General features: G+C 39.2%; 1 protein-coding gene across 10 annotated transcripts in view; it reads left to right on the forward strand.

Moving 5' to 3' along the window:
• The window catches only part of PPP1R12B (protein phosphatase 1 regulatory subunit 12B), a 102896-nt gene that overhangs the window by 20051 nt on the left and 60772 nt on the right, over nucleotides 1–22073 (forward strand). For 4 of the 10 annotated variants that reach the window (XM_035122901.3, XM_035122902.3, XM_035122904.3 and 1 more), the window contains exons 5-14: nucleotides 2743–2887; nucleotides 6415–6489; nucleotides 6977–7053; nucleotides 7903–8045; nucleotides 11540–11652; nucleotides 13922–14122; nucleotides 15252–15334; nucleotides 16803–16928; nucleotides 18890–19072; nucleotides 20127–20312. In XM_035122901.3, coding sequence (XP_034978792.2) covers nucleotides 2743–2887; nucleotides 6415–6489; nucleotides 6977–7053; nucleotides 7903–8045; nucleotides 11540–11652; nucleotides 13922–14122; nucleotides 15252–15334; nucleotides 16803–16928; nucleotides 18890–19072; nucleotides 20127–20312 — 1332 coding nt within the window. The remainder of the gene's footprint in view (nucleotides 1–2742; nucleotides 2888–6414; nucleotides 6490–6976; nucleotides 7054–7902; nucleotides 8046–11539; nucleotides 11653–13921; nucleotides 14123–15251; nucleotides 15335–16802; nucleotides 16929–18889; nucleotides 19073–20126; nucleotides 20313–22073) is intronic. The other 6 variants (XM_088674453.1, XM_035122908.3, XM_035122909.3 and 3 more) reach the window with 3 other exon arrangements.

Below are 22073 nucleotides of genomic sequence, written 5' to 3' on the forward strand. Positions count from 1 at the left end.
AGACGATTGGATTGGATTATGATACTATTTATTCCAATAGTACTAGATGTGTTTTAATACGCAGTGATTTAATGTATCTGCCATTTCTTCTTCTATTTGGGGATTAAAGTTCAGTGGAAGTGGGCTTTCAACTTTTATCTTAAACCTAAGTGTAAAATTACTGCATATTCTCTTGCTAGCTAATATCACCCCCAGCTAAGGATGAAGGCCCAGCTGCAACATATTAGCTGTAGAGCTAGTTATTATTTGTGAGCCCCCTTAACCGGAAAGAGGCTGTTGGTACACACTAAATATTCACTGGCTGCCATGGTTTCTCGAAAAAAAGTAGGAATAATAGTACTTTTTGTATGATGGACCTTTGATTAGCCTTGAGCCCTTGCAAATACCTGATTTCTCCATCCTCTGGAGCTAGCATTGTAAGGATGGGACATATGCTGCATTTCAGTTGTTTGTTTCTACACTTGTTCACTTGTTTGTAAATGAAGGTCTCCAGGATTTTCTGATAGTTGGCTTCGGTGGGATTTCTTTTCTTATAATTTATTGTCTGCAGCATTTATAAGATATACACAAACTAACAGCATGGCTGGGAAAGTGTAAGGTTTTGTAGGGTTTTTACAGCTGGCTAATGACTAGGATAGGTTTTTCAAGGATAGCTATTATTGCAGGGTAGGGCTGTAATTGCAACATAGAGGCTTAGCTGCTAGATCAGTATTGTCTTGATCTGTGTAAGTATGAAATGTATTCATATTATCAACTTGAGGAAAAAGTACCTGAACTTGATTTTAGTTGATTGATAGATTTAAATGGTAATACTTGCCCGCTTTATGTTACTTTTCCAGGGCATATCTTCAGTTTGCTGACCCATAACAGCAGTGTAGAAAAGCTTTATTGAACATTACATTCCTGTGCTTACTTGAGTGTTTAGTTTCTTGGTATGGAGAACATTTGTTGGCCAACACTTTTCAGTATGTGTTGGTATGCTTGCTTTTTGTGTTGAGGTAGCTTCCGGCAAACATTTTTACAAATGTTAGTTCTGTCAGTTTACTTACGCAGCACCAGTTTTTAGCTTCAGTGTTTGGATAGTATCATGGGCCTTTGCAGGTTTTCTGCACCTGGTTTCACCAGGCTTTTGGTGATTTTAATACTAAGAAATATCAGAATTCTTGGAATCTTTTCTGATCTGCTCCTTATTAAGTGATTGCACTGTGCCAATTGAAGGTGTTTGTTTTAAAAGCCAATCTCTAAATATTTAGTAATTATTTTAAACAATAGTTGAGATCCAGACTCAGCTGAACTTAGATCTCATTGAAATAAATGTGACAAGTTGGTTGTGACTTGACACCAATAAGACTTAGGTTTTTGTAGCTTGCAGTGCAATCCTATTTTTGTCTGCTTGGAGGTAAGTCCTATTGAGTTCAGTAGAACTTACTCCCAGGTAAGTTTGTATAGCATTACAGCCTAAGTATGGACCTAGACTAAAGAGGTGAAAGCAAAGTGGAAGCAACAACTTCTTAAGTAAAGCACATATCTGCTGCATAATTTTTGACAATTATTTTGAATACTTCCTTGTTCATTGTCTTCCTGCTTTGAAATCTGTCCAACACATCCCCTGAAAGTTCATTTATTTTCTGAGCTGTGCATTGTGGGAGTGATCAACAGTGAGTGGTTTTTTTTAATGTAATCATAATAACATGCAGATGCAAAAGACACTGAAATGACAGCCACCTGGTTGGATGGCAGTAGGGAAACAACCTTCACTGCCATTCACAACACAGCCTTATATTCACTTGTCTAGCCCTTCTCTCCTGCCAGGAATGTTGTGTAGGATTAACACCCCCCTCATATTCCAATATATGAAAAACATTGTGGAGTAAAATAAATGGGTGTCATTGTTTCACACTAACAGCAGTTCATCAGAGAGGAAGTGAGGAGGAATTTGGAAAAGTAAACAACATGCAGGTAATTTTCCAGTTGTTATGCCAAGAAGGAATTCATTGTTGAAGGGGTGAAAGTTCAGTGGCAAAATAGATACAGAAGACCTGTTTAATATGGAATCTTCAGAGGAATCTCAGTTAGGAAGGTTAGGAAATACTTCTGCCTGAGACACTACTGCACTGTAGTTAAAGAGGACCATAGTTTCTCAAACTCCATTCATGTAGTCTATAAAAAGGTTGCAGAACAGTTAGGAATATTGGCTTTGCACTTTATTTATTTATTGGACAACACAAAAATATTATCAAAGCCAATACTGTGGTTATTAATAAAATGAGTTATGTAAGCGCTTAGATTTATACTACAACAACAAAAGTTATGTGTCCCACCAAGGCCCCTGGGAGTTTTAAAAAATAGATGGGCCTATAGTATAATACTATATTGTATATTGCAGGCATAGGCAAACTCGGCCCTCCAGGTGTTTTAGGACTACAAGTCACATCATCCCTGACTACTGGTCCTGTTAGCTAGGGATGATGGGAGTTATAGTCCCAAAACATCTGGAGGGCTGAGTTTCCCTATGCCTGGTATATTGGGTAATGGCACATTTGCCCATGCTGGAGGATGCTGTTCCTGCAACTTCTTCCTTTTCTTTCCAGGTTTGCTTCTACCCATGACTGGAACACTTTGAGCTGTGTGCTTTATCACACTTGTCTCTCACAGGGTATAAACCTATTTCATAAAGCCCACTGCATGTTCTTAAGCTGCATGACTGAACTGCTGCCATTCTTGCTCACTTGCTTTTCTTAGGCTCTTGATCCAAGCTGGGTATGATGTGAATGTCCAGGACAATGATGGATGGACTCCACTCCATGCTGCTGCACATTGGGGAGTGAAGGAAGCTTGCTCTATCTTGGCTGAAGCACTGTGTGACATGGACACCAGGAACAAGCTGGTTAGTGAGCTGTAGACTATTAAATTAATACAAGAGCCCCCAGTAGCAAGATGTTCCTTGACAAGCCAAACATGCACTTAAATAGCACATATATAATTATTGCCTGTTACTTGACTTTAGTCAATAGAGTAGGTTGCATTATGCACATATTTTATTCTCCCTGTCAGCTGAAATGTATTTTGAAAGGTGTTGTTGAAAATACATTTTTGGTGTGTGTGTTCTTTGACTTTATTTCTATTTTCAATGTGATAGGCCATTTGAAATATTTAGGGCCAAAAGTCCAAATGGCTACTTTCTACCTTGTGTAATATCTATGCATATGATTGGACTCTTATCTGATATTATTTTTATGTAAAACTGATGGAAAAAGGCCTTCCCACACTGCATCATATTTTGGCAGTGTGCTAATTGTAGATGTGTCAATTGACTTCTAAGCTAGAGCAAATGGGTGCTTCCTGAAAATTTATAAACTACACCCACACCCACCAAGAAGTGTATCACCATCCTGCCACAACTTAGAAAATTAAGATTTTAAGCAGGCTTCCTCAACCTCGGCCCTCCAGATGTTTTGAGACTACAATTCCCATCATCCCTGACCACTGGTCCTGCTAGCTAGGGATCATGGGAGTTGTAGGCCAAAAACATCTGGAGGGCCGAGGTTGAGGAAGCCTGATTTTAAGTTTCTGTCAAACTTAATCAGAACTGTGATGTCTTGCATTCTTGCTGTGGCTGCTGCCACCACTGCTATACTTTCCCTTGCCTATGATGCCTATGAAGGAGCGTCTCCACCCCCATCGTTCTGCCCGGACACTGAGGTCCAGTGCCGAGGGCCTTCTGGCGGTTCCCTCATTGCGAGAAGCCAAGTTGCAGGGAACCAGGCAGAGGGCCTTCTCGGTAGTGGCGCCCACCCTGTGGAACGCCCTCCCATCAGATGTCAAAGAGAAAAACAGCTACCAGATTTTTAGAAGACACCTGAAGGCAGCCCTGTTTAGGGAGGCTTTTAATCTTTAATTGATTATTTAATTCTTCTGTTGGAAGCCGCCCAGAGTGGCTGAGGAAACCCAGCCAGATGGGCGGGGTATAAATAATAAATTATGATGATGGTGTCTACATTTACAGTGTCTTCTAGGAGTTAAAAGAGGAGGTAGAGTAGGAAAAAGAACCAAGTCCCTTCACAGACCCCTGGGATAGTAGACTGGGTTCTGCACTTACTCTACAGTCCTTAGAGTGGGGTAAAAAAAAAGTTAGGCTTCGAGAATGAGACCAGTTACAAAGTGCTTTGGGGTATTTTGGTGGTGTTGTTAGTGCTGATAAAGATGGGAACAGTAGGAGGAAACCTTAGTTTATTTAACTGTCCTTGGTACTGAAATTGTTTCTATGGTGAGTTGGGGTTTTTTAAGGGCTTCCATTAAAACCTCACTCCCAGTCTTGGATGTTCCTGGGGATTTGCCAGTCTTTCGAACAGTTTTAGTTTGCTGCCTGGAGTGAGGATGGAGACTGACAGCAAACAAGTAAGTGTGTATGAGATAATGTGGTAAACAAGAAAATCCTTGGTGAAATCAGGCCAGACAAGCGGTACCTGCCATGAGCTTTGTAGAAATGTGCAGGGCTTTGTGCCAATAGTAGTTCTTGTCTTTGCTTTTAGTGAATGGTACATGAAACATCATTTATGATATCATTTGCAAAGAAGGTTCTATGCCTCACAAGTCATATATTTCCATGTCTGATGAAATCAGGCATCTGAATTAATGCTTGCCCTAATCATTCAAAGTGGATCATTTCTGCAGCATTAAAACTGTTGGTGGAGGTGGAAAGAGGTAGAAGCAGTAGTAATATTTAGAGGCACCTTTAGCTTGCTTGGAACATTTGGCCTTGATGTTGTGCCTACAAAATATTCAAGGGTCATTTATTGGCTTTCTACTGTATAATGTAAGAAAGTAGGTGGTCACTGTCATCATTATATGTTTCCGTTTTTGGGAATGTTTATTGAGCAAGAGTCAAATTTGCTGGAACTGCTAAGTTTCTTGGATCTTCATTAGTCTGCATTATGACTTGGGTGTTGCTCTAAGGCTGTGATTATGATATGGCTGACAAACTCACATAGAGCTTGGTAGAAAAGCTGCTTGAAGAAGGGCAGATGGTACCTTACCCTCCTCTGATGAAGCATTAATAACTCATATAGTCAGTCCCCTTCAGTGAGCTCTAAGAAGACAAGATGGGCCAGTGGTCAGTTGCACTTCTTCAAGCACTTCTTCAAGCAGGGGAAATCCTTTTGCTAGCTTTACAATCCTCAGAAGTTCAGGGTGGGAGATGGCATTCTCTGTGGCAGCTGCTTAGCTGTGGAATTTCCTCCCAGTTGAGGTGCACCTTGCTTAGTCTTCCCCCCCCCCCAATAAATCTTTTTTATTGAGTTTTCCATTGCAAATGTAAATTAAAACATGAAACATCAACATCATCATTTAGGATTCCCTGACTCCTTTGACTCCCCTCTGCCCTTCCATGGTTACAATTTTCAGTCTTTTTCAACTGCTTCACTTATTTTCTCTATTTTTCTTAAATAATCCATTTTTACCTTAATTTTTAGTACATTGCAAGCATTACTCAAATCCTGCCAAAGTTTTTAGTTACCTTCATTGCTTAGTTTCTGCCATAAATTGAAGGCACTTTTTTACCCCAGCCTTTGATATATATATATATATATATATATGGGGATCACCCTATTCTCTTGACCGTAATTTATTTTAGTATTGTATTTTTAAATGGTTGTAACCTGCTCTGGGACTTCATGGTGAATAAGAACTCTAATTTATTCAGTCACCACCAGCAACTCTATTACTATCATTATGTTCCATTGATCCTATTGCCTTTGCTATAATGTTTGATAGAGATGCTCATAAAATCCTGCCCATAACTGAAAGACTAGGAGAGAACTACAAGATCATGCATTCCCTCCCCCAGTCCCTTTACTCTCAATGACAAGCTTTCCTCTGACTGCCCCCCCCCCAACATATTTCATGGTTCAGGATTCTGTATGCACCAATCCTAACCATGGTTAATACTAACCAGGGTTTTAAAATGTGTTTGCAAACCCTAGTTATGAGGGATTTTAGCTAGTAGTTGTCTGGAAGTGGTAGTATTGAAAGTGTTATCTCTGTACTGGCTCAGCCTAACCTAACTACTGATATCAGAAGCTACATGTGTAAGAATAGTACTCTAATTTTATTGCAAGATACTTCCTGATATTTTTGACAAATTCCATCATTTATCTCCTATTCCATGCCTCTGGCTGGTCTATCCTACAATAATCAATCTGTATAACAAAATGCATGCTTAACTTGGGAGCTAATATATAATTAAAAGATATGGCCAGTCGGTAAATTGTAAAGTTGCTTTCAAAGCCTTGCCAGTTACTGTAATAAGAAATGTACATTATAAACTTTGCTTAATAAACATAAAGAATCTCCTTTCCAAACTAATAAAATGCCATCCTGAAAGTGCTTTTGTTTGCTAATTGCACATGCCATCAGGGTCAGACACCATTTGATGTCGCCGATGAAGGATTGGTTGAACATTTAGAGATGCTCCAGAAGAAACAGAATATGGTGAGTTTCTGGCTATTCCTTTTAATTAGTCCAGTATTCATGGACTTGTATGCCAATAACCTGAGAGTTGCTTGTGAGATGTTAAATTGAAAGAGGTCAGCATTAAAAGTACCAAGATGATGCAAATACAGTGGTACCTCGGTTTGCAAACTTAATCCGTTCCAGAAGTCTGTTCTTAAACTGAAACTGTTCTTAAACTGAGGCGCGCTTTCCCCAATGAGGCCTCCCGCCGCCGTTGCCCTTCCACCGTTCGGATTTCGTTCTTAGACCGAGGTAAAGTTCGCAAACCGGGACACTACTTCCAGTTTTGCGGAGTAAACAGAGCTGTTCTTAAACTGAAATACCACTGTAATGTCGAAATCCCTTAACTTTAGAAAATGTCTGGGAAGCTTAATAATAATGGAATTTGAGAAGGGGGATAGTGAAAATGATCTACCGGAGCCATTAGTAGTTCTTTAAAACAGCTTTCTAATTATGCTTTTGACAGCTGCGCAGTGAAGAGACAAGAAACAAGCTAATAGAAGCTGATATGAATGGGAAACTTCAAAGCGGGCTCTTCAAAAAGTAAGATCTCAAAGTACATGGTGTGGGTGTCTTGCAGCATTTGATGTGAGCATTGTTGTGGGGATGGGGTAGGAAATGGTTTTGGAGATTGTTGCATTGGTTTTATTGTTTTTAGAGCATGTCTTTCAGTGTCTTATTCCATTTTTACTGTGTATATTGCTTCAAAGACTTTATGCTATCAAGCAGCCTATAAATTTGTGAAAGAAAGTAACCCATTTTGAGCTTCTATAAGTCAAGTCGCTAGCACGATCTATAACATGGTGGGGCACCAGTGAATTTTGTAGCTGATGTGGAAGCTATTATTCGTTTTTAAATTACCTTTTATTGAAGAATGTGTGCTCTTCCCTCAGATCAGGAGCTCATCTAGTCAGTTTCACCTCTTCACTGACAAAAGAGCCACTGTGGAGTAGTGCTTAGTGACTTGCAATGACCTGGAGACTAGTGGTCAAATTCTGACTCAGTCATGAAGCTCACTGGGTGGCCTTGAGCCAATCATTTGTCTCTCAGCCTAACCTACCTCACAGGGATGTTATGAGCTCCTTGAGCTCCTTGGAGGAAAGTCATATAAATATAATAAAAAATATAATAAAAATGATTAAAATAAGATGGCTGAAATTAAAAACTTGGGGGGGGGACCTGAACATATGTACAGATAGAAGCTTTGGACACTGGGCCTAGGCTAGTGCAATGTTATATTACGGGTGGAAGTTGCTCACATTGCTCTGCAGAGATGATTCCGTAGAAAGCCTTATTTGTGTTCTGATATTGTCAGCTTCTTAAAAGCACAATAGTTTGTTACTTAACTTATTCCATTGTGGTGAATACCTCTCTCAACCACTTGTACTTCAGCAAAGAGAAGATTCTTTATGAGGCAGACACTCTGAAATGCCTAGAAAGGGAAGAAGAAAACAAAGAATCCAGTAGCTCCAGCTCCGAGGAAGAAGAAGCTGAGGAAGATGAAGCTTCAGAGTCTGATACTGAAAAAGAGGCAGGTAATATATAGAACTGAGTTTTGTTTTTGTTTCTTGCCTAGTTAAGTACTGATGGGCCAGGGAATTAATGAGAACATAAACCTCTGCTTAAAAACCTCCAAGAAATAAGAGTCCACCATCTCTCGTGGGAGTCTATTCCGCAGTCGGACAACTCTTACTGTCAGAAGGTTATTCCTGATGTTTGGTCAGGTTTCACCTTCCAGAGGAGATTTTGGGGGGCTTGTGAGAAGCTGTAGTGGGGATGAGAGTTATGTGAGTAGAAGTGTACTGTAATCAGTACTTGTTCCAGACATATAGCTTCTTGAAGTCTAATGTTTATAAGCAAAAATAATAATTACAGTAATGGAAAGAAGTGCTTTTGCATAGCAATTAAAAAATGAATATCTGAAACGTGAATTATCTGCAGATTTTGGATTTTCTGACTTGACTATCATCTTCCAAAAAGTTTTTAACCATTTGTCTTAGGGGTTTTCCAGATTTATATTGCTACAGCTGTCCAGCTGTTGCTCTTTATTTAGATTGGATGAAAATATCTTAGCACTGTTACTTCACATTCATTTATATATTGTAGCAGTATAATAGCCATTTAGGCGTGGTGACTGGAATGGTTCTGAAAATGTTGTCCTTTAAAACAAAGCAATCTATCTAAGATGAGTAAAGGATCACTAAGTGGGTAGAGCTCAAGCATAGAATGTAAAGCTTTATTGCAAGATTGCATGTAGCAAAGACTCTTAAATGTTTGTATTACGCTGATATTCTGTTGTTGCTTCCGCAGGGTTACAGTGGATGAGTACATGAGTGGGGGTTATACATCAGAAAAGTTACCAAGGATAGAAAAGTTGAAGTTCAGCTTTTTTAGCTTTGTCTTGACAATCAGCTTCTGCTTTAGCACAATAAATGAGGGGGAGAGCTATGTATACCACCTTGACATCCTTGGAGAAAAAGTTGTGATATAAATGCAATAAGTCAATAAAGAAAGGGTGTAGGACACTGCTGTAGGACTAGGTAGTTACAAATGTAAAGAAATACAAAGGTGTTTTTTTTTAGCTCTATCTTTGCCAAAGAGCCATAGTCTAGCACATCCCTTTACATAAGTGATTGTGTGCAGCAATGACTGCCTCTCTCTCTCTCTCTCTCTCTCATTTCTATTCCCTCAGACTCAGATACACCACTTTTTTAAAAAATAGACAACTCATATGTGTGGATCTACCCTGCATTTTTTTAGCTGTGCGCACCAACTGGAATATATTGCTATCTAAAAACTGAATGCGTTTCTCAGCATATATTGCTGTAGCACAGAAATAGACAAGGACTTGGCCAGTTCTTTATGCTATTAATAGCTCTCTCAGAAGCAGAAATTAATCATCAAAGCAGATACAGTAATGTAGTCTTATCTTGCTTAAAATAATTATTGTCCACTGTCATGGACAGAAGGAAAAAAGGGAGTCTTTAAAGTCTTTAAATGGCAGCTGGGGGGTGGGGTGGAGAGAGAGGGGTTGTTGCTAAACATATGTTTGGCCTTGTTACTACAGCTATTTGTGATTCTCCTTAGCTGCTTGGGTTTTGCTGCCACCAGTCACTTGAGGGGCTGCATAGACATCAAGTAAGGAGACACAGCTAGACAAAGTTGCCCAGGGGTAATTATTGTAGTTCGATAAATATTTGTTTCATTTGTGCCTTAAGCCTTGAAACTATCCAATTTTTCTTTCTACTCTTCAGTTAATATATTTCACACAGTATTATATGACTAGCCAGTAAACAAATGTGTTTGATCACTATCTGGAGGCCTAATCCAGATTCATTTTGGAAGCAAGAGTCTAATCTAAAATGGATCCAAGTGTTGGGTAACCCCAGGTAAATGGCTATCAAATTATGTCCGCACCCCGCACCCCCCTCCCCGGATTCATCAGTAACTCTCATACAAAATTCAAAATCATACTTTTAAAGTGAGCTCTTGATTTAAACATAAGCAGAAGTATTGTTTGCAAAATCATTTGGAGATAGAAGAGAGTTTTGTAGGGATGTGCTTGAAACTGGATTAACAGTGCTTACTACTTACTATACAGGATGGGAGACACCTGGCTTGAGAGCAGTACATGTGAAAAGGATCTAGGAGTTTTGGTTGACCACAAACTTGACATGAGTCAGCAGTGTGATGCAGCAGCTAAAAAAGCCAATGCAATTCTGGGCTGCATCAATAGGAGTATAGCATCTAGATCAAGGGAAGTAATAGTACCACTGTATTCTGCTCTGGTCAGACCTCACCTGGAGTATTGTGTCCAGTTCTGGGCACCACAGTTCAAGAAGGATACTGATAAGCTGGAACGTGTCCAGAAGAGGGCAACCAAAATGGTCAAAGGCCTGGAAACGATGCCTTATGAGGAACGGCTTAGGGAGCTGGGTATGTTTAGCCTGGAGAAGAGAAGGTTAAGGGGTGATATGATAACCATGTTCAAATATATAAAAGGATGTCATATAGAGGAGGGAGAACGGTTGTTTTCTGCTGCTCCAGAGAAGCGGACACGGAGCAACGGATTCAAACTACAAGAAAGAAAATTCCACCTAAACATTAGGAAGAACTTCCTGACAGTAAGAGCTGTTCGGCAGTGGAATTTGCTGCCAAGGAGTGTGGTGGAGTCTCCTTCTTTGGAGGTCTTTAAGCAGCGGCTTGACAGCCATCTGTCAGGAATGCTTTGATGGTGTTTCCTGCTTGGCAGGGGGTTGGACTGGATGGCCCTTGTGGTCTCTTCCAACTCTATGATTCTATGATTCTATGATTCTACTTCAATGAATGAATTTATTAACTGCCATGGATAAGCTTTTTCAGACATTACTGAAAAGCTATTAAGAGAAAATATTGCTAGTCAACAGATCTCATACAGATTTTTGCATTTTAAGCTAAAGTGTTTTTGCTCAGGTTGTGGGGAAATGGCTTTTGAGGTTTGTAGTTTTCTTTCTTGCTTAACCTAGTCATAACAACAACAACAACAACAACAACAACAACAACAACAACAACAACAACAACAACAACGATTTATTATTTATACCCCGCCCATCTGGCTGGGTTTCCTCCGCCACTCTGGGTGGCTTCCAACAGAAAAATGAAATAAAATAATCTATTAAGAGCCTCCCTAAACAGGGCTGCCTTCAGATGTCTTCTAAAAATCTGGTAGCTGTTTTTCTCTTTGACATCTGATGGGAGGGCATTCCACAGGGCGGGCACCACCACCGAGAAGGCCCTCTGCCTGGTTCCCTGCAACTTGGCTTCTCGCAACGAGGGAATTGCCAGAAGGCCCTCGGTACTGGACCTCAGTGTCCGGGCAGAACGATGGGGGTGGAGACGCTCCTTCAGGTATACTGGACCGAGGCCAGTATACAGATGAAAGGAACTGTGACTTGAGTATCAGGGACACATCACCCTTTTAACTGTAGAATTATGGTAGAATGTTCATAACTATTTTGTCACTTGTTTTTTTCTTGGTCTTTCATTATAGAGAGAAAGGAAGAGTCTATTGCTAATCATTCCAATTATGAACCCAGAACTCTAATCACAGAACAAGTGCCACCACCAGAGCATAACTCTTTCACTATGGCTCCTGCCAGAAAAGTAAGTGGAGGTTGACTTCAGTCTTAAAAGTGACAACTTGCTTTGAATCCTAGCTTACAATACTGTGCAAACTTACTTGCAAGTAAATTTTATTAAATTCAGCATACTTCCAAATAAACATTTAGAGGATCAAGTGACATTATACATTAATATTCAGCAGAATTTCTTAAATTTACTGCATGGCTGTGATCATACTGCCCAGTATCTATCTAGTGCATAGACATTTCACCAGACATTTGAGACGATCATCTTAAGTGTAGTTGGGTATTGGGAAGAGGATTGTTCTCAATGCCACATCAGCAGCATTCTGCTTATGCAACAGGACTTCTTCCTTCACTCCTTTCCCCGTGTACTCCCAAAATCTGCTCAAAAGGGTTCCCCATCTTCTCAAGAGGGCTGCAGAGGTGAGGAGAGGGAAGTTCTATTGTGCAAGTGGAGCACCAACATTGGTTGGAACCTAGAGTGTTGGAATGGGCCAGAGAGACCTATCTGAAATCCCCACTCAGTCAACCTTATCCACTTCAGGATAAAATTAAGTAACCATATTTATGTCATCCTGATAGAATGCAAATGAGGTTGATTTAATCAAGATAGCTTTAGGAGAGCTGCATAAATTGTTGGTAAAACATTGAGAAGCAATAATATTCTGCTATTTTTACTTAAAAGGGCATGTGCCCCAAATTGATCTAAGAGCCATATTTCTCTTTGCACTGAACCTGCAGAATTTTTAGGAGGAGGAAATTGGTCTTAACAAAGGCCTCATCTTCATTGTTTATTCTTAGAAAATATGTATATCCCCCTTTCCACCACCCGGCTTGTTTTCATTCTAAAAAACAAACTGCACTCTTCAGTTAATTTTATGTTGGACATTGTTTAATGCTTCATAAGAATCCTGGATTTCTACCTGTTTAGAAATCGGAGAGGGGTTCTTGCTGTTTTTTTGTTTATTCTTGTGTTCTGTTCAACAGAAAATGCTGTCATCAAGAATTGTTATTTTTTTAAAAAAGAATTGTGCAATAAAGGTGTTTTTTTTACATGTAAGAGAGTTAACAATCTTCTGCATTTTCTTAAGAGCAATGTGGTTGTCATAGCAGCAGAAATCCCAGGTTATGTAATCTTTCCCAGATTTGAGAGGACCCTGTGTGCTAAGATTTTATATAACTGAAACGGCACATTAGAATATTTAGTACTAGGTTCCCCCCCCCCCCAAGTGAAACTCAAAATATTGCTGGGGGGGGGAGGGGGTTAATCCCATTCTGTCTTAAATTGTTGATTGATGATATATAAAGCTAACATAGATATTCTCATTTTAAAAGTATGGTAATTGATTTGAATCTGTGCAGGTGAACCATTAGGATGAATGATAGAAACAGAACTATCAGTAATCTCATGCTTCAGCTGGGACAGCCCACTCCATCTTTGGAAAACACTAATGGTTCTTTTGGGAGAAGATTAAGATAGGCCATTTGTCCATATACTGGTCATTTGGGAGGACCGCCTGCAGAGGAGCCCGGGCTTTCTTTTCTTATACTTGTATTCTGTCCTTGCTGCAAGGACTCAGAATAGCATTCATGGACTTTCTTAACTAGGCAATGTCATGCTGTTCAGCTTTACTCTTCTTCTTAGCTTAAACATTAGGATGGGACTGGAAATGTTTACAATAACCTTGCAGAGGTGGAATATATTGGATTGAAATGGTCCCTCTGCAGTGCAAAGCATATGTACAATATCATTTGGCCTTTAAGCATTTGCTAATATCCTACAAGCGGCTTCTCTGAGCTATGAATCATACAAGAGAGTCCTGTATAAGCCTCTCACATGTGAGATTCCACCAGAAAAAAATAAAGAGTTATATCATTTTGAATAATAAAGACACTTGAGTAGTTAGATTACCCACCACCACTGAGTGACAATGAAGATGGTTTATTCAGGATGGTCTGAAAAACAGGCACAAAAGAGGTGTAAAAGATGCAAGCTTATGCTTCACTATAGTCTCTAAAAAAGGCATTTTACCAGTTCACTGAGCTTTAGGGTTCAGAAATCAATGCTAGATTAGTTGTTTCTCACAGATGGATGATGTGTATGCCTGGCACTTCAAATACTGCACTACTGGTAAATTTGTATTAATTGGTTTAATGTGTATTTCATGTTCTATAGCTGAAATGATTTTAAACTGTAAGTTAATCACTGGAATAGTAAACCAATCTGGAAGCTTAGTTTTCCCTAAATATCCACCACTCTTCCTTATTGTCCTCTTTCTCTGTTGAAGTTTACTCCATTGCTCAACAAGTCTGAAGAGCAAAAAGATGAATCTCCTTCATCATGGAGGCTAAGTTTACGGAAAACTAGCAGCCAAAACACGCTTAGTGAAGGAAGTGTTCCTCGTGACATGCCAAGAGAAAAGGATGGTTCCATATATCGTTCTTCTTCGACCCCTCGGATTTCTGCATTATTAGACAATAAAGAGAAGGTGCTGAATATTCTGGCTTTCCTCACTTTGAAATGCAAGTTTTGTAACCTTATAAAGTGTTAGTTAAAGGCCTTTCCATATAACTATTTTTAAAGCAAACCTTTTTCTTAGGGATGTACTCATTAGCCCCAAGGCAATGACAGTAGTACTACATTAGAACAGGAACATAGCAAGAGCTATGCTGGCTCAGACTGGGGTTTGATTTGGGTATTGGCAGTTTGGTTTCAACAGTGGCCAGCCAAATGCTTCTGGGTTGCCTGCAAGCATGCCATGAAGGAAACACTCTTTGCTGTGGTTAGTTTCCCAGACAACTGGAATTTAGAGGTACTGTACATTACCTCTGAACCTGGAAGTTACATTTAGCTACCTTGACTTGATGGTAGCAATGCAAGGGTGCTGGCAAAGTTGTGCCACTATTTATCAGATGTATGGGCACTATCTGGTACCTGGGACACTCATGCAGTTTCCATGCCACAGTCACAGTAGGCATACTGGAGAGGAGGAAATCAGAATATTTTAATATGCGTAGCAGGGAAGTAAGATAATTTTTGGACTACCACTGTCACCTTTGTTGATCTGGCCATTACATTTGTACTGGAGCAAGGAGAACAAAAATCCTGACAGAAGCATTGTGATGATGGTGGAATTGTATATCGGTGTCTCTTTCCTCTAGATTTGTAAACTAAATGATAACCATAGTGGACTATGTTAAACTTGATTGATTGATTGATTGATTGCATTTGCACCCCACACTTCAGCCAAAAAGGCTCCCAGAGTGACTTACATAAAATCAAAACAAAACACTCCCTACCCACATGCTTACAATCTAAAAATGACAGCAACTTAGCACACAAGGAGGGAAGAGGAAAATCTGAATCAAAACTCAAGCCCCAATTTCTCAACAGCTTTTCCTATATTGACTAGCTGGCACAGTTCAGAGGCTGGATGTGCCTGATGGAGCTGGGCCTCCAGCAAAACTCTGTTTCCTCCCTTTCCCATTGAGGCAGTCTGATGGAATTTAGAATTAAACACTTAAACAGTGTATTTTGATTCACAAAGTGTTTGACAGCTCTAGAATTTTTGACTGAAAAATTAAACATAGTTAAGGAATTTATTTTTATTTCAACAGGACAAAGACAACAAAATCTATTTTGCTTCAATAGCCCCTCGAAGGTTAAACAGTGCAGGTGACATAGAAGAAAAGGAAAACCGGTAAGTCTCTTTGAATTCGGGGCTTAACTCTTAAAGAGGTGAATATTTATGAGCTGAATCTGTGAAAGATTCTTTCTCTCCCCACCCGCCTTCTGCATCACATACATAAGTTTCACGTCATCATTCCACTTACGTTTGAAACAAAGAAGAGCCATGTTTTGGCCGTCACCCAAATTAACTTCTAATATATTTAAGCTAAGTAAAAAACAATTTAGCAATATACAGTTCTGTTACTTATAAGGCTTTCCTTTTTCTATGCTCCCCCCTCTCTCTCCCCTTTCAATTGAATGTACCTGGTATTTCCTTTGTATAACTGGGCTGAATCCAACTAAATCATTGCATGCTCAGAAAGACTTCCATGAGTGCAATGGAACTGCTTCCCCCACTTTTCCCCAAAGTGTCCTTCTGCAAATCTTCTCTCTGTCCCCCCCCCCCCCAATTCTCTGGAGAAGATTTGGGGACAGTGCAAGGGGCACACGGAAGGAGGGGAAGTTTCTTTGTGCTTGCAGAAATAGTTCTGCACACACAGTGATTTAGTTGGATAAAACCTACTGTGTTCTTTCTCCTTTCATATGTTTCTTCTCAATCACTCTTATTAAATCCAGGAAAAACAAAGTCTTATAATTAGAGATCCCCTTTTGGACCTTCTGTGTAAAAAGGAAAATGAATTGATCTATTTGGGTCAGAATATTGGGGAAATACCTCATATTTTGAATATTTTTTTACGTAACTGACGGACGAAAAATTGGAAGTCCCTTTTATTTTTCTTCTCTTTTTTTTTGTTTCCCCTTTTCTGTTTTTTGTTCTTATTCAGGTTAGCTTCTTTGATCCTATTGTATTATGAAAAAACTTTAATAAAATCTTATTTATTTATTTATTAAAAAGGGAATGACCATGTCTTTTCTGCAGGGAAAGTTGGATAACAACAACAAAATTTTACATGGAGAATAAGAATTGGTTTTCAATAGCTGACATGCTTAATATAATATACTATCATTATATTATTGTTTGTGTATGTGATCTATTACAAATAGTCCTGTTCTTCACATTTGGCTGGATCTCCTATTACTGTACTGTAACATTTCTTATTCATAGTTAATTCTTAGATGTGGTAGACATTTTATTATTTAGCTGGAGCACGTAATTCTAGTTTGTGAGCATGATTTTTGCTGTATATTTTTATAGTGATATGACAATATACTTTGCCACAGAAAAGGTATACTGATCTTTAATTTTGGCCATGCTATCTTTTAGTGGTAGTTTGTAGATAATCTCAGCATTGCATATGTACTTAGTACCCTAGAAATAGTTCAGAATGTAGAGCTATATTACAATCTGAACCTTCGATTCACTATAGACTGGCATGTTTCTTAACACCCAGTTTGACTAGCAATAGGCTGTGGGTTGGCTTGAGGGTTTATCAGTATAGATTTCAGTTTAAGATCCCCCACTCCTATTGCATTTGCAGAGAATCTGCTGTAAATTTGGTACGGAGTGGTTCTTATACCCGGCAACAGTGGAGGGATGAACCAAAGGGAAATGAAGCACCTGCAACTGGTGCACCTTCCACTTATGTATCTACTTATATGAAAAGGTGAGTCATGTTAAAACCTCTGCTTTTAGATGTTGCATTTTGCTTTCCATCTAATATTTACATCTACAAAAATCTGATAGATACTATGATTACTATGAAAACCAGTGACGACAGAAGCCTAAATGATTTTTCAATTGCATCAGTCTTACTTCTCTTGTAAATGTGATGAAAGTTGCAGGTTTCATATGCCTCGGCACTCACTGTTTTTCCTATACGGATAAATCATATACATTAGGAAAAGTGTCTTGTGTGAAATAGCAGAAAATGTCACTTTATCTAGAGACTTAGCAGAAGTGAGATACATTTGTGGAAACTACAGTAAGGCAAGTTTTACATTTTACCTTGTAGAGCATCCTGTGTAATGTCAAAATTACTCCTTACGGGCACCTTGTGTCCAAAATAATTGCTCAGATCAATTGAAACAATGCACAAACACCTTCCTTTCAAATACAAAGAAACATTTATTTGTTTCAAATAATACTAAAGTGCTTAAAAATGCGAACAGATAAAAGCAAAAAGTTACTGAACACATCAATGTTGCGAGTCTGTTATGAATCAACAACCCGAATGATTTGGAGTATAGGCATAGAAAATAACAGTTCAAATCAGGAACGGAAATAAGAAATGATACCTCTAATTGCTAGACACATTTCCATCTTATGCTAGTCTTCATTTGACAAAAGGTGTGGTAGCTGCTCCTAGGGTTTGATAAGACAGTTTAGGTTTATATAAGAATAGCCTTGCCAAGATCAGGACATTTGGTCTCCCAGTTGCCAACCAGAGAGAGGCCTGTGGGCATCCCACAAGCAAGACATTAGCCCTTACCATACTTGTTGCTTCTTAGCAACTAGTATTCAGAGCCATATTATTTATCCTGGAATAGTATGCACCCATCATGGCTAGTAGCCATTGGCAGGTTTTTCCTCCTGTGAATTTGTCTAACCTTGCTTTGAAGTTGTGCAAATTGGTGGCCGTCATTGCATCCTTTGGCAGCAAATTCCACAGTCTGTTCTGGATCTTATAACATTCAGTTTCCTTGGATGATCCTGGGCTTTTTCCAAACCAACCAACCACAAATGTTATGATCTTTCCTCTTAGGGACATTGTTCTAGTCCCATTACCATTTTTGTTGCACTTCTCTGCACCTTTTTCAGCTCTACAGAACCCTTTTAGAAGTCCGGTATCCAGAACTCAACACAACCAAAGTGTGGTTGCACCACAGACTTGTATAGTAGCATTATGATATTGCCTGTTATATTTTTGAAGGCCTTTCCTAGTGATCCCTAATGTAGAACATAAAATATCAGTTTGACAATCATGGACCTCCATAAATTTCTTAGCGCCTGAGCCTGAGTAGTGAATGTGGCCACTATGAATGTTTTAAACTTACCGGTATCTGTGTTGGTTTCAGTGAGCTGATTGTATGCATTGTGTTGCACCGTGGTAGACTTTAGGGCCCAAAATCATTCCAGGAAAGTATACGTGCTTAAATGAAATAAGTCATTTCAGTTTTAACTGAAGTTACTGGTCCTTTTACCTGTGCCTGAACACTTTCATGTTGGCTATTTCATCCTTCCTCAAGCTGTACTTTAGCCATTTCTTTCTTTACTGGATGTTTCTGAGCTTTCCTTCTCACTCTCTCTTTTTCATTTTGTTATTTTATCCAACAGAATAACCTGACACGAATACAGTATGTGCAACTGAGTTTATTTTTCCACTTTCCTGTTTCTTCTCTTTTTTCCTGTTTCCAACCTATTACTTTATCTCCCATGTTTCTTCGGTCTTGATACAATATCTTGCTCATTTGACTTCTCCTTAGCCTAGGGAATTACGTATAATCTCCCCTGCCTTAATTTTGCTGATAGATAAACATTCTCTCGGCAATTAACCAGGGTCCTGTGCTGGTCTGCAACAATATTTTAAATCTTCTCTGAAGCAAGTGATTTTCTGCTGTCTTACAGTGCTTCATTTGGTAGAAGTAGTGACCTCAGCAGTCCCTATATTTCAGCCAATCGCAATGCATCTTCTGCTACCTCACCCACTATTATTGGTTCATCTACCTCATTGGGCACAGAGTGGCAGCTTGCCTCTTGCCCTTCATCTGTCAATTCTAGCACTACAGCATCAATACGCCAATTTAACAGGTAAGGGCTCATACGGTAGTATGTCCACGGAAGAGGGTTTATCAAAGTGCCCATAATTTTTGTTTCAAAGCAGTGATGCTTTATGGTGTGATATTTCAGTCTGAAAATTCTTCCCAAGAGGTTCTATCTCTAGTTAGTAAAGTTTTCAGAATGAATGTTTACAAACTCCATACAAACCAGCTTCCCCCCCCCAAATACAGTGTTGAACTGTGTGTATGCCTCCTCCCCCCCACTTCCCCAGACCAATCAGGTGTATAAATTGAGTCATTTTGGCATTCAGTGCTTTAAACTCTTAATAAGCAAGTTACAAAAATATTTTAGCTCATATGTATTCTTTTAAAAAAATGTTTATTTTCATTTTCCGAAGTGGCAAATAATAAAACTAAACATTACAAGACAAAATAAAACAAAGTCATGCATAACATAGACATTTTCCTCCATTATTCACATTGGGAAGTAGTAGTCCTTCTTGTGAAACTGAATATCAAGGCATTGACACATTGCCATTATAGAAACAAACATTTTATACCAAGGTGTCCTTTCAAAACAACTCCTATACTGTAGGAGGCTACATTTCCTGCATACCCATGTTTACAAAAGACATAGAAAGAAACCAAATAGAGGCAAATGCATCAGAATCTACTAATCTCCTTAACATTATATTATGTGTCAATTGTTTAAGTCAGCACAGTGTACCATACATGTTTCACCATGCTTGCTCTAAGCTTCTAGGCCAGGCTTCCTCAACCTTGGCCCTCCAGATGTTTTGAGACTACAATTCCCATCATCCCTGACCACTGGGCCTGCTAGCTAGGGATCATGGGAGTTGTAGGCCAAAAACATCTGGAGGGGCCAAGGTTGAGGAAGCCTGTTCTAGGCCATCTTCACCACATAAATTGTCAGCTTTGCATGATGCACCAAGAGTAAATTGTTTCCTAAACTTAATCTTTAGATAATGACTGGTCTTTTAATGGTTTAACTCACTTTGTTTCCTATTTCCCCCCCTTTAAGGTGCTCTACCATTGCACATGAACCCCTGTTTCATATTTTTCAGATCCCCTTATAGACAACAAACTGACTCTACAACAGAGAAGAGCACAGAGGGCATCTCTCCTAGCATTCCATTAAGTGTCATAACAAATCTCGCTGTACCCAGTAGTGCCAATGGTGTCACAACTGCCAATTTTAACTCAACGACTGGAACAGAGTCCTCTACTGGTGATGCTAGAGATCGGAGAAGGTGAGTGAGTATTTTGGTGGTATTCTTGTGAAGTGTGTTTTGCCTTCACCTGCTGTAACAATTGATTAGAAACATTCTCCTGTGTTAGTGATCAGATTGTGCACTGAACTGGACTAAGCTGTGTTGCAAATATTTGCGACAGTTTGAAATGATATTTCCTGAGAGGGTATTCACCCACTGTTATGTGCAAGATTTCCTAATTTTTGGTATTTACAGTCAAGATGTATTTGTGGTTAAGGTGACTTGGTCACAGCCACTATTTTGAGTTTAGATAGGATTGTGTGGGTGCGCATGTATGCTTGCAAGTACTTTTTCTTATGTATATTCTATGCAAACATATTTTATGCAAACAGTTCAAAGAAGATCTAGGATTTCGTTTAAGCTTTCCACTATCCATTGTCTTCATTCAAAGCATAGTACCTCCAGATTATAAGTTTTGCATAACAAACCCACATGAGTCTGCTCATTCAGTTTCTTTTACTGTGTTTTTAATCATGCTGTTATTTCATTGTGAGCAGTTGCTGGAATTCTCCATGGTACTATGCTGATCTGGCACTACTGAAATATACATTAGTTTTGCCCACATATTTTTGGAATGGCCATAGCTATCTAAAAGGACGTTCTTCTATGGACATGTTATTTTGTGGGACATGGGGGAAGATGCAGTTGGTTTCAGAATTGCAAATTTATTGGCAGGATTCAACTATGTTGCTGCATGTGCCGAATGAGATCTGTGTTCCCTCTGCATCCCTTAAATTTGTCTTGGAGAGTTGGTGGGGGACACAGGGGTAGGAGAGGGAGGAAAGTCCCAGTGTGAGTGGACTTCATTTCCTTGGTTTCAGATGAGATTAAAGCAGATGATATTTAATGCTGAACAATTGTGGGGTTTAAACCATATTCTTATTAATGTAAATCAGTCAGACAACTACTGATTTTTGAGAGGAAGCCTGGTAGCTTAAAATGAAAAATAACAGGCATTTGCTAGATACCACAATATGGGTTTTCATCACTTAATGGCAGCTGTCACAATAGCACATTCATCTAATTCAGTGTTCTCAAAGGTCCATATTTCTCTTAGCAACAACAACATAAACTCCCAGACTAATATTAGATCATTAAGATGCCTCCATAACAGGCAGCTCCTACTTGCCTATTTGAAGCCACTGGATTAAAACTGAAATGCATTGCTAGGTTTAGGGAGGAGAGAATAAGTCAGCTGGAATGTCCTTCCTTTCAGAAGGGTCCTGCTACACTGACTGAAAAGCTGACTGTGTAGATGTGACTTTGGAACAAGTTCCCTTCATACATTTTGTTCTAAGTGCAAAAATCCAGAGGCTCAAATGTCCAAATAGTTTCTATTCAGGTTTCATTCATCATTTCCCCACAATGGTGTGAAAACTTCCATCTGATCTAATCCTGCGTTGATCCAGTAACGTCTGGATGGAAGAACCACATGGCAGCCCTTCGCTTGTGTATTGTATTCACTTAGCCATTGTGGTTTCCTCATACAAACATTAGTGAAGCAATTTGAACTGTACTAGGTTGAAGTGACTATTGGGTTGCTGTAGGAAATGAACCCAAGACTACAGTTGACCTATGATTAATAGCATGTAGATTTGCTGTGTGTAACTATAGACTAATAATCCATCATAGAAATTAGATTTCGAAATGGAGCCTGCTATCATATTCTGCTTTTGTTTCAGCATTAACTGGGGAAGCCTGGAAATTTGACTGTAGGCTTAGTAGTTTGCTGATGCATGT

Source organism: Zootoca vivipara, chromosome 7 (genome assembly GCF_965207765.1).
Source record: "Zootoca vivipara chromosome 7, rZooViv2.hap1.1, whole genome shotgun sequence".
Classification (NCBI taxonomy): Eukaryota; Metazoa; Chordata; class Lepidosauria; order Squamata; family Lacertidae; genus Zootoca; species Zootoca vivipara.